Source organism: Anopheles coluzzii, chromosome 3 (genome assembly GCF_943734685.1).
Source record: "Anopheles coluzzii chromosome 3, AcolN3, whole genome shotgun sequence".
Classification (NCBI taxonomy): domain Eukaryota; kingdom Metazoa; phylum Arthropoda; class Insecta; order Diptera; family Culicidae; genus Anopheles; species Anopheles coluzzii.
The window spans coordinates 71,224,120-71,236,758 of NC_064671.1; the positions used below are offsets into that span (position 1 = coordinate 71,224,120).

General features: G+C 54.5%; 1 protein-coding gene across 2 annotated transcripts; it reads right to left on the bottom strand.

Moving 5' to 3' along the window:
• Positions 1-3,623: 3,623 nt before the first annotated feature.
• LOC120958612 (tuberin) lies at positions 3,624-12,473 on the bottom strand. Of its 2 annotated transcripts, none has more exons than XM_040381529.2 (6): positions 12,115-12,473; positions 11,130-12,028; positions 8,374-11,051; positions 4,885-7,549; positions 4,651-4,818; positions 3,624-4,565 (listed from the first exon to the last, which is right to left on the bottom strand). In XM_040381529.2, exons 1-6 carry the CDS (start codon positions 12,185-12,187, stop codon positions 4,293-4,295), a joined length of 6,756 nt encoding a protein of 2,251 aa, XP_040237463.2. In that variant the 5' UTR covers positions 12,188-12,473; the 3' UTR covers positions 3,624-4,292. The 2 variants fall into 2 exon arrangements, with proteins under 2 accessions (XP_040237463.2, XP_040237462.2); XM_040381528.2 differs by having other exon boundaries at positions 8,344-11,051.
• Between the last annotated feature and the right edge of the window lie 166 nt (positions 12,474-12,639).

The window sequence follows — 12,639 nt, forward strand, 5'->3', positions numbered from 1 at the left end:
AAGTCCGACCGTTGGGATTCTTCCATTTTTCTACGTTTCTACCGCTGATCGTGCGCGCTGGCGGGCGCTATACCAACACACCGCACCAATATGGCGCTACCAGGCGCGGCTACTAAAGGGCCAGAGCGGTGAAGCTGAGTGAAGCTGTTTGCGCAGAGCGGGGGACCACGGCGTGACTGCTGAAATCTTCTCAAGAGAGACCCACCACCCCCGCCACATTCCCGTCTGTCCAAGTGTGCGCGTCGCCCATTCACACACCGGTCCGGTGCCTTTCGCGTACGGTAAACATTCGCGCGTATTTACAATGCGCCTACGGTGAGCGCGCGCATGGTGATCGAAAGCAGGCAATGCGCGAGTAAACTAAACGGCGCGGTGATTATACGCAGTGAGATGTTTATGTTTCTTCGGTTTTTGGTATTTTCTTTATGTATATAAACATGAAAAAAACCTATTATATTATATTTCAAATCCCCAATACCAACTATTTTGTAAAACACAAAATACCCAATTTATTCAACTCTAATGATCCGTTACATGATCACCCCATTCATGATGGCGATCGTCTTCGCCGATGTAATATCCCGCCCGATCCGCTCCTCCATGTCCAGCTCCTCCCCGCTGGGATACTCACACTCGGCACAGGACTGCCGGCGTAGGTGCATGATCTGCTTGTGCTTCTTCCAGCACACAATCCCAGCCGTCAGCACGATCAGCATCAGCGCACCACCGACACCGTAAAACACCGCCGGCCACAGAATGCTCGTACAGAACGGTAGCTCGTGGTGCGTGCGCCGCAAATCCTTCAGCTCCGTGCTTGTGTTGGCCAGCAGCGCCCCGAACATCTTCCCTACCCGCTCCTTCCCGATGCCAAACCGTCCCGCCCGGCCAAAGATCCACACGTACTCCAGCTTGTTGTGGCCGGCCTGGACGCACGAGAACGCGAACAGATAGTCCTTCTCGTGCACTGCCAAGATGGTGGTGTTGATGGCCGTCACGGAACCACCAGTCGCCGCCGTCAGCTGTGTCCCGCGCGCCTGCAGCTGGAACGGCTGAAAGCAGTGCTCCTTGTGCTCGAGCACGATCGCGTACTTCGACACGTAATGCTCCTCGATCTCGTACCGGTGCGTGAGCAGCACCTCGAAGCGCACGTTGGAGAAGTACAGAATTTCACCGCGATTGCCTTCGAACGGGCGGATCAGGTACGGCTCGAAGGCGGTCGTTTTCAGAAACGGACAGCGCCCGTACACCATGGTGGCTTGCAAGGGGGCCACCACGGAGGCGAGGACCACCGTCAGGCGGACCAGCAACCGGCACATCCTGTCGATCGGGACTGTTCGATTTGAGTGGTGTTGTTTCTTCCATTCTCGATACAATCGAACCGAAATTAAGGGAATCGAATAGTGTCCTTTGGTGGCGCCGGGTGGTGTAATTAGATCCAACAGACGATTGCACCGATAAGCCAAAGGACGGGCATTGGATATTAAAAATGACACATGGTGCACATGGGTGGGACCAAAATTGTTGCAGTTACGTTTGAAAGTCCACCATTTAATTGCTAGGTTCGATTGCTTCTGTGTACGTCGTGTGATAGTGTTAGGGGTGTATGATACATCGACAACCCCCAATACGTCTGGGAGGGGACACATTTCAATTTCAACCTGAATTTGTGCAATTGCTAGATAAGTCCATCGTCCCAAGAGCAATGGGGTGAACATTAAAACTAATGATACATCGAAAGCGAGCTGTCCGTTGGTAAATTGAAAAACGTTGTTGTCCCGCTGAAAACCCTTTCTCACTTCAAATGCGCTGAGGTTGATTAATTGCTCTCCGTATGTGTGTTGTGTGTGTGGTATGGTTGCCCTGAGGGCAGTCCGAGGTTGGTTTAATTGTCGGACCATGCGATGTAATAAATTAAAATCTGGACGTAAACCCAGATTGTCGGTGGTTAAAGTGCAATATCGAAATTGAGTTCTGAACTCTAGTTTAACGCCAAAATAGGCTAGTTACATTTTCCCAGTAACAGGGGTAAGCAACGATATTTCAAAGATCCCTTTTACTCTAAGTTGTGCGCCAAAATAAACGGAGTTGTTACAAACTCAGTTCCAATCAAGATCTTCTGAATGGCCCATTAAATGGCTTATAACCGAAATCGAATCTATACCAGTTTTGGTACTGATCTTGAATCATAACAGTTCTGGAACTGATACTGAAGCCCATACCGGTCATGAAACTGATCACGAACCCACATCTGTCCTGGAACTGATACCAGTCCTAGAACTGTTACTGAACTCATACCGGCCTTGGAAGTGATACTGGACCGAGACCGATCAAAAATTGATACTAAATCCTAGAACTGGACCTGAAACCTTCAACACCTCAACCAATCACGAAACCATACCGATCCTGGAACTGATATTGAACCCATATCGATCGTGGAACTATTCACGATCCCTTAACTGATCTTGGTCCAATATCGAACCAGGAACTGATTCCAAACCTATACCGATCCTGGAACTGATATTGTACCCTTAGTAGTTCAAGAACTATTACTGAATGCATATCGGTCATGTATTGGTACAGGAACTGATATTACATCGTGCTGGCCCTGGAAATGATAATGAACCCATAAGTGTCCTAGAGCTGATCATGAATTCTGGTCCTAGAACCAATCACGAACTCATACCGATCCTGGAACTGATACTGAACCCATAACAATCCAGGTACTAATACCGGACTTATAGCGGTTCTAGAATAGATGCAGAACCCGTAACGGACCTAGAAGCGATTAAAACCTTATACCGGTTCTAGAACTGATATTGAACCTGTGGTGAATATATAAAGATACGAAACTATACCCTACTTGAAAAACCCCCAAAAACTCATACCGGTCCAGGAAAATATTAAAATCCCATACCAATCCTGGAACTAATACCAAAACCCATAGTGGATCTGGAACAGATACTAAAGCCATATCGAAGATCAAAGGTCAGAAAGCGATCAGAACCTCAACACTGATATTGAACCCATATTGGTCCAGGAATTGGTTGGATCCAGGGCGGTCCCGTGGTACATCCGTCAACTCGAACGACTCAATAACACGCCCGTAATAGGTTCAAGCCCGGAATGGACCGTCCTCCTGTAGTCTAAGGACTGACTATCCGGATACGTGATATTGAATAAAGTCTTGAGAGCCTGTATAGGCCGGCATGTCCGCGTAGGACGCCAAAAAGAAGAAGATGGTCCAGGAACAGATCAAGAACTCATACCGATCCTGATACAGCTCCTGATTTTATTCCGATTGTACAACTGTACTTGGATGTATTCCAGACCCGGAACGAATCATGAACCTTTGCGATCCAGCAATTGATTCCATATTTCAACGAACCATCGCTGACGGTATAATTGCAGCCTAGGAAATAGTGTAGACATTTAAGTTGAGCTTGTACAATGATCTCTTACATTGAAGAGTAAAATGTTGTACGATCACGAAGTATTTCAATGTTTGTATTAAATTAAAAAATTGCTTTCTAACTCAGAAACAATCGCCTTGGAGCCTGTTTTCTCAATACTTTTGGCGCACACCCTCTTTCGTGATCGCTTTCCACTTCCGCCCCTCTAAGGTGTAATTTTTAATATATATATTCTTTATTATTTGTACGATAACAAGTATGCAAACATTATTGATATTATGTCATCAGCTGCAGTCGTGCCAGTGCTTTCCCTTCACTCGCTCTTCCTCTCGCTCGCGATCACCCACACAGAGAGGGAAGCAAAGTGGCAGAGGGAAGGGGGGTCTTTATGCTGTTGACCCCTCTCCTGCTCTCCCGGTAATTGGAGACGTCTCAGAAATAATCTCTTGGTACACACACACAAGGCCCGCATTCACACGGATAAGAAGCACGAGGATAGTAAAAAGCGCGGGGGGAGCTGCTTCAAGCACATAACATAATGATCCGTTTCAGCCACCTCCTTAACACAGACCACACACATACAATTGCGCAGCCCCTTCTTGCATGATGTAACAAATCACACACGCTAGCAAATGTAAAAAGTTAAAGCGTGAATGAGGTTTTCCCTTACTTTGTTTTGTGTTTTTAGCGGAAGGCGGAACCTCCCCACTTGGAACTGAACCACCCTTGGGGTAACACGTATTGCGGATAATGAAGGGTCACACAAAGTGCAGTAAGGGGGAAAGAGATAGAGAGAAAAAAAACAATAGAGGAAACAAAAAAGAGGGAGGGAAAACAACATAACAAACTGTTTGCGCGAGGATCGTCCATCCATCACCCTGCTCAAACGGTGTACTTGGAGAAATCATCCACCCGGTAGCTGATGCCGCTGTTGGAACTGCTGGCGGCCGAGCTGAGATCGTTGGCCGAACCGCCGCCGCCCTGCTGTAGCGATTGTTGTTGCTGCTGCTGCTGTTGCTGCGTCTGCCGCTGATCATCCTGCTGCTGGCCGTACCGGGAGCGGATGTTTTTGATCTTGCGCAACCGCTCCAGCCAGTTCGAGGCGTACGGGCTGGAGTTTTTCGTCTTGAGCGACTGAGCGACCAAGGAAGCCAACTGGTTCAAAAAGGGAAATTGAACGTTATTTCGCGCGCCCTTAAACCCAAAAACTAGCTCAAACAGTGTCTCTAACGCTACTCACGTTCGCGTGCAGTGCCATCTGACGGGCGAGCAGTGGTGCCGTATGGTCCGAGACGATCTTCGTTTCGCGCGTCACGTGCTGGGCGATGTCGTCCTTCGACCGGATAAACACGCGGTTACTGTTCAGCTCGATTGGCTCCACAATTACGCAGGCGTAATTGTACTGACCCTGTGTACAAAGCTCAAATTAGTAAGATGTTGTTGAAAAAACACCTTCCCATACCCATACACCTACTCGAATCGTTTTCAGGTCGTACTCCTCGCCGCTCTCGTTGTACACGATCGTGACGAAATCGTTCCCGATGTGCTTCTTCTTCTCGTTGCAGTGCGGGTCCTGCCGCTTGTTCGGCATCAGCGTCGCGACGTGAAACGTCAGCTGCACGATATCGTCCTGGTAGATGTACGTGAACGCACCGTCCTTGCCGTTGCTTTCGAGATCGATGAAGATGTTCTTCTCTTTGGCGTCCTTGATCGCGACCAGCGTGCCGAGGCTGCTGAGAAACTCCGCGTACCGCAGGCTGCCGTACCGGTTCTTCAGTATCTCCGACTCGTTGCCCGCCTGCCCGGGCCCCACGTACAGCACGCCGATCTTGTGCATCTCGAACGGCGGTATCAGATCGAGCAGTGCGATCGCCTTCTCCGGATCCTTGTCCAGCAGCAGCGGACACTCACTGCCGAACTGGCCATGGTGGTACAGCTGCAGAAACACAAAGCTCGGGCTGACGACCGTCCGGTTGATGTGCTCGTTGCGCATGCGCGACACGTTCGCGGCGCTCCACTTCGAGGCGTCGCGCGTGTAGTGCTCCCGCACGGTCGAGATGGTTTTGGAGCGACCGCGGGGCAGATTGTCATTATCATTGCCGCCGCTGCCCATCCCGAGCAGCCCACTGCCGATCCCGATCGAGCTGGGACCACCCATACCCATCGCCGGGAAGGAGGGCGAAGCGGTCCCCGAGCTCGATTGCTTCAGGTTGCTGGTGTTGCGGGCGATCAGCCGCGGTGAGAGTGGGACCGGCGACTGGGGCGGCTTGCTCGTCACCTTCTCCATCGGCAGCTTGAGGCTGAGCGCGGACGAGGACGACGTTTGCGTGATCGGATGCATCGCGATCGGTGCAATCATGGCGCCGCTCGGCAGGCCGGCGATCGGCCCTTGCTGCAGCGTGTTGATGACTTCGGTCGAGGCGCCGTCGGGACGGGCGGCTAGCGTGGCATCGTCGGCTGAGTGTTGTTTGCGCGGGGCCACCAGAGAAGCCGGTATCGGTTCGAGCGTGTTCGACTCGGGCAGGGAGGTCGTGATGGCGGTCGCTTTGGTCGCACTGAACTCGGCCTGATGTTTGGCCGTGACCGTGCCACGGACGGTCGGTGGCGGTGGTACTGCCGTGGTTTGTGGATCGCTCTGCATGCGCAGGGCCGTCGGAGGAGGCGGGGTAGAGCCAGCAATTTCCTCCGGAATCGCCTCGCAGCTTACGCCCTTGCCGTAGGTGGACTTTTTCTTCTCCATCACGCCCGTTTCCACGGTTTGTCCTAAGCCGGCGGAAACCACAGAAGTCGTGGCTACCACCGCCGGGTCTCCCGCACCCGCCGTCACAATGGAGGTCGAGTCCATCTGCTGATGCTGCTGGTGCTGCTGTCCGGCGCTTTCCTTCGCTTTGCTCAAAAACTGACTGTTCCACTTCGTACGCATCTCGGGGCTGGAGTTGACCCGCCGAACCGGTTTCCGTGTGCGACCATCGGTATCGTCAAACATCACCTCATCGTTGCCATGCTTCCGACCATTCTCATCGCTTCCATCCTCCTCCCCATCCTCCTCATCGTCATCGTCGTCCGAGTGGCTGGCGTCGTCGTCGGACGCGAGGGCGCCCGCGGTGCTCGACTGCTTGCCGGGAATGTTTATCGGACCCGAACCGCCACCACTAAGCGATGGATCCACACCACCACCACCGGCGAGTACGTTCCGCAGCTCCTCGTCCTCGCTCTGCTCGTGCTCTTCCTCCACCGAGGGTTTCTTCTTCGATTCGGTCTTCTTCACCATTTCAAACACTTCATCCGAGATGGACACTTTCGCACGGGGCTGGACAGTCGGAGCCGGTGCTGGAACCGGATTTAGCAGCTCCGAGCTGCCCACAGTCGACGGCTGTAGCTCACTCTCCGGGGCAGCAGCTACTCGATCAACCATCGTCGCGGACGGAATGTCCGCACTACTGCCGAACGGTGTCAGCCCATCGCCACTGTACGAAGGATGTCCGCCCGTGCCGAGCGTCATATAGTCCGGCCCAATCACACCGCCTCCCACGCTGGGCGAAAAGAGCGACGTTAAATCCTGCAGCGACACGTCGCCACCGAGAATGTCGTGCGAAACCTGGCTCTGGATGCGCGTGATCCACGACGTAAAGCCGGTCGGTCGGCGTACGCACACTTCCGCCCATCCCGTGCACACACAGGCACACGGCTGTACCGGCCGGTCGAACCCGATGCCCGACGAGGAGGAAGAACCGCCACCACCGACACCGCCCGCCAGCGAGCTGCTCAGCTGCTGCGGTAGAATCAACCGGTTGCCGATCGTGGCCATCAGGCCGGGCGGTGCACGCGGAGCGACCAGTGAGCTGGTGCGCTGCAGCTGTAGCTCCCCCCCGACCGGGCCCATCATGCCACCGGGACCGCCGATGGTAGGGTCGGCTGAGTCGGGGTTACTTCCGCGCCGTGACAGTGCCTCCAGTGAACCGGACGAGTAGCCTTCCTGCGAGCCCTGCCGGAAGAAGCGATTGCTGGCGGCGGCGGCGTTGGCGGCCACCATAGGCCCACCGTGGGCCGAGTGGGGTGCCGTGGGGTACGGTGTGGCCGCGGTCGAGGACGAGGTCGAGCTGGACGTCGTCAGATCGGTGCTGTCCGATTCATTTGCACTGCAAAACCGGAAACGAAACGGAGCAAAACAATGATTAGAGTGGTTCGCTTTGAAGTGGAAAATAATGGACATTTGTTAAAATAATGAGTAATGATCAGGAAAGGTAAAATTAAAAGCAAATTTTGATTACTAAACATACAAAGTTCTTGTTTTGAAAAGATTTGCTTTGATTTTGTTAAATTTGAAGAAGTACCTTATATGAGGGTTTAAATGATTTTTCAACTTCTACAAGGACTCCAAAATTTAAAAACCGAATTTAAACATATCCGTCAAGCAAGGACGATATTTCTCCCTCTAACAACCATGGTCAACGGTTGACACAAAATCTAAATTAAATACGTTTATCACAACAGCCGGAACTAGATTTGAACCCACGATCGTGGTCGTTGCAGACCAAAGACTTCACCACGGCAGTACGCACTCGCCTGGCGAACGCGCCGTTAAAACTCAATTACATTCACAAAGCCTACATTTCTCCCTTACCTTTTATGATCGCTAATCAATTTAAGAACACATTTTCCATAACTTTCCGTTAAACTATTCCTCACAGGCGTGATTTGTACCCAATAGACAACATCGATCGATGCTAAGATCGTGGAGGAGCCAAATTCGGGCCTAATCGGGAGCTAAAATACTTGCATGCAGTTGATGATGATCCGAATCGTAGGACTAGTGATGGGTGGTGGTGGTGGTGGGCGTTCGAACAACAGAACGTACGCGGGGAAGTGGGAAAGCGCAGCTTCCCAGCTTTCCCACACGACAACAAACACAACAACAAACTATCGATCTTACCTACTGTGTTGCAAACTGGCTTTGGTATACCTTTTATTCGACGACGAAGCGGAAGCCAGCGTTAGCGGGAGCCCGTTGCCGGCGGCACTGAGGGCACCGTCCCCGCCGCCACCCAGCCCAATGCCGGACAGGCCCGAGTCTTTGCCCGACGAGGCACTGCTGAACGGTGGCTCCGGGGACAACGGTTGCCCGCCGCCGACCGTCGTGGTGGTGGTCGCGGTACTCGCACTGCTGTTCGATTTCGAGAGCAACGCATGGTGATGATGTTGTTGGTGTTGGTGGTGGTGCTGCTGCTGATGGTGCTGATAAGGGGCCATCAGTTTGCTCTGATCGCCCGGACCGTTGGATGCAGTCCCGGCCGACTGGCAGTACTGGTGGCACCGATCGCACAGCCCATTCCGGAAGGTGACACCCGAGCAGCCGCTCGTCGTGATGGTGATCAGATCGTGCCCGACCAGCCAGGTCATCGATTGGCCGCCGGACAGCAGAAACTCGGCCGACGGCAGCCGCTTCGAGATGCCGGAGCAGGGCGAGAACGTGTGGCGCACCATAAAATCGACGCACGTGTCGGCCAGCTCGCAGTGGAACCGGTACATGTCGTCGTTGAGCGGTGAAATTGAGTATACCTTCTGCGAGGGCAGCGCGGTGGAGGATTGCGCAATCGATGCCGTTGACCCGGACGCATTGGATGACGCGACACCCGCCCGATGGCCCGATTGTTGTCCTTGCTGTTGCTGCTGCTGCTGCTGCTGGGATTGTTTTTGCTGCTGTGCCTGCTGCTGGATGCGATCACGACGGCGCGAACTCTGCTCGGTCAGGCTGGAGCTACGCTTGCGCTCAGACGAATCCTCGTTCACCTGCGAGAACGAGCGCGACCCGTCCTGGAACGGAACGTGCACGTACGACTCGAGCCCTTGCACGATGAACTTGACCAGCTGGTGGCGCATCGGCAGCTTGCACTTGATGAACCACGCCGCCACGACGTAGTGCGCCAGCGACACGGTGTAGTGGTCGTACCGGAACGGGTTCGTAAACGGCAGCGACATCGCCATCACGCACATGTACGTGCGCATCGTAAAATTGCCGAACCGGAAGCTCGGCACGAGTATGAGCGTGGAGAGGAACTCGAGCACCGGCAGCGCCACCATCTTCGTGCCCGTCATCTTGCTCAGCTCCAGCAGCAAGTCGGCCATCTTCGGCATCAGCTGCTCCGGCATCTCGAGCAGCAGTATCGTCAGCATGCGGATGCACTCGTGCGGCCGGCGCGAGATCAGCCCCTGCTTCAGCGCGTCGATAATGTTCTTCTGCGTGTTCGTGTCCAGATGCTGGTGGTACATCGCCAGACTGGACAGGGCGGGCAGGATCAGCTCCATGTAGTCGGACATCTTCGGCGCCACGTTCGCTGACACCTGCAGCTTCTCCAGCTGCATCTTGTCCGTGTACATGCGGTACAGGGTGCGCGCGAGCGAGTCCACATCGTTGCCCTGGATCAGCGCCTTGTTCTGCATCACGCTCGGCAGCTCGGTCAGCACCAGCTGTATCACCTCCCAGTCCTTCTCCTCCTTCAGGCACAGCACAATCACCTGGCAGCCGCGCTTGATCGAGATCGTGGTCAGATTGGTGGCCGGGATGCGATCCATTGCCTTCGAGCCCGCCTCCGAACCGCCGGCGCCGGTCAGATTCAGCTGGCTCGTCGACTGGCTCGAGAGGTACGGTTGCGGCTGCAAGCTCTGGTGCTGGTACGGCCCCTCGAGCCCGAGGTAGTGCGAAAAGCGCACCCGATTCCCATCCTCCGGATCGGGATAGCCGATGTGGAACGAACCGTTCGCTCGGGCCTTCATCATCCAGGCGAAGATCCGGTACCGGATCGTCACCACGTTCGCGAGCACGTGCGGCCGCTGGTAGTGCTGCTCGAGCAGCCCGATCAGCATGCTGTACACGCGGATCGCATGCAGCGACGGCAACCGGTACAGCTTCACGATGAACAGCCGTATCAGCCCGTCCACCAGCAGGATGATGTCCTCCGCTTCCTGCTCCGACCGCACCACCTGATTCTCCTCGTACGGGCGCTGCAGCAGCTTCTCCACTATTTCCAGCAGCTCGATGCACCGCTTCGTCTCGCAGTGAATGGTAAACTCGATCAGCGTTCGCGCGACCGCCTTCCGCACCTCCGGATCCTTCTCGAGCGGTACCGTGCCGAGATGCACGATCACGATGCGCTCCAGTATTTCGTCCTCGTACGCCGCCCGGTTGGCGGTCATGATGCGCTCCAGCGCCTGCACCGCGTAGATGCGCACGTTGCTGTTCTTCATGCGGTAGAACCGATCCATAAACTGGCACAGCTGCTTCAGCCACTCCGACCGGGTGGCCGATATTTTGCTCGCCCGATAGTCGATCAGCTGCCTGACGGACGCTTCCGGCCGCTCGGCCGACACGTGCTCGATCAGCCCGTACACCTTCTCCGGGTCGGCGTTCAGCGTGCCCTGCTGCAGCAGCTGCTCCACCATGTTGAGCGTTTCGTGAAAGTGCGTCACCACGGTGTGGTCGGCCGGCAGCCGGTGTATGGCGAGATTGTGCGAAATCTCCGTCATGATGTCGCAGATGATGTCCCACGTCGGTTCGTTCAGCTCGTTGCCCGACTTTTGTATCAGCCGGTTCATGCTCAGTATCACCTCGTACGTCACGATCACGTGTCTACTTTTCAGTGCCTGCAAACGTTTTGGCAAACCACAAAATAAACCTGGTGTTTGTGTGTGTGGATGTGGGTGTGTTTGGGGGTTACTTACGTTCCAAAAGCTGGTCAGCACGAGCGACGGCGAACAGTGCAGTATCGGCACGACGCTGATGCCCCACAGGCCGACGTTCGTGTGAAAGATGGCACCGCGCAGCAGCGCATCGTCCTGGTGGAAGGCCGGATTGTTCAGTATGTTGCACATGGTCAGCAGCGTGGCGTGCCCGAGCGCCGTCCCGAAGAGATTCTTCATAATCTTCCACGAGTGCTGGCAGTACGCCTCCTGGTTGACCATCCGGCACAGGATGATGATAAACAGCGTGAGCGACTCGTTCGGTATGATTGCGTAGCAGATGAAGCAATCGAGCACAGACAGACAAAGCAGGATCGTGTTCGTTTCCTGCTTGTTGCACGTCATGTCGAAGATGTACGACACGACGCCGACCAGAAACTTGGGCTCCAGGCTGGCCGCATTGTACTTGATCAGGTTGACGATCAGCTCGAGCAGCGAATCGATCAGGCCGGCCTCGTGGATCGGCTTGATCCAGTCGAGCAGGAACGCACCGATCTCCTTCTCGAAGTGCTGAATGTTCTTCCCCGTCTCGGTCAGCAGCTTCAGCATCTCCAGCCGGTACGAGATGTCCTCCGGCTCGCTGTGGCTTTCGATCACGCGATAGAACTGGGCCCGCATCAGCCCCAGCCGGTCGTACTGGCCCTGGATCAGCCGGCAGTAGAAGGCGAGGGCACACTGGCGCTGCTCCATCAGCTTGTTGCCGACGAGCAGATCCTTCGTCAGCTCCCACAGCGACTGGACCGCGTCCGGCTCGAGCCGGGACGTCAGCACCTGGTCGCCAAAGTCGCGCAGCGCCTTGCACCGCTGCGTGACGGGCGTTTCCGGCCGCAGCTCGCGCTCCAGCTCCGGCGAGATCGGTAAATCATGTCGCGAGCTTGACACTGTAAAGAAAGGGAGAGGGAAGACAATCAGCTAGTAGCTACCGGGAGTATGCCGGGGTTCGTTGGACCACAGTGTCCACACTTACCACTGCCCGGCTTGGACATGCGAAAGAACTGCTTGATCCGGGACAGTTGGGTTTCCCGTTCCCTCGCGGCCATGGTGTGCGTGTGCAGTTGGTCGTGCTAGGTCCCCGGGGTCGGGGCAATCCGGGTACGCGGCGTTCGCTTCGACTACAAGCGAGCGGTGGAGCACATTCGGGTAGCGGGTAGCACGGTTTGCGCTTTGTGTGTAGGGCTTGGCCTTTTCGCGAGGATGAGGGTGTATCGTACGATTGACTATTTTTCACCTCTCATCACCACCAAACCCATCTTGATCTTTTTTGTTCTTGCTTTTTTCCCCTACTGAGGAACGGTCTTTTGACAGATTGTCGACGGTCGGATTTGCTCCAGAAACGTCACGCGACAGCTGACAGACAGTCGGGGTCAAGGTGGATAGAGCTATTGGAATAACAGCATGCCCAAGTAGCAAATGTGAAATGAATGAAGTCCAGTTAATTTTTTTTGCATACATTTTGTGCACTGTTTCGTTGTAAATTCGTCAAAAAGGGATT

Coding starts and splice junctions, on each gene's coding strand:
- LOC120958612 (XM_040381528.2), bottom strand. CDS start 12,187: ATGGCCGCGAGGGAACGGGAAACCCAACTGTCCCGGATCAAGCAGTTC. Junction 11,052..11,129: donor TGCTGACCAGCTTTTGGAAC/GTAAGTAACCCC, acceptor AAACGTTTGCAG/GCACTGAAAAGTAGACACGT. Junction 4,819..4,884: donor ACGACCTGAAAACGATTCGA/GTAGGTGTATGG, acceptor CTTTGTACACAG/GGTCAGTACAATTACGCCTG.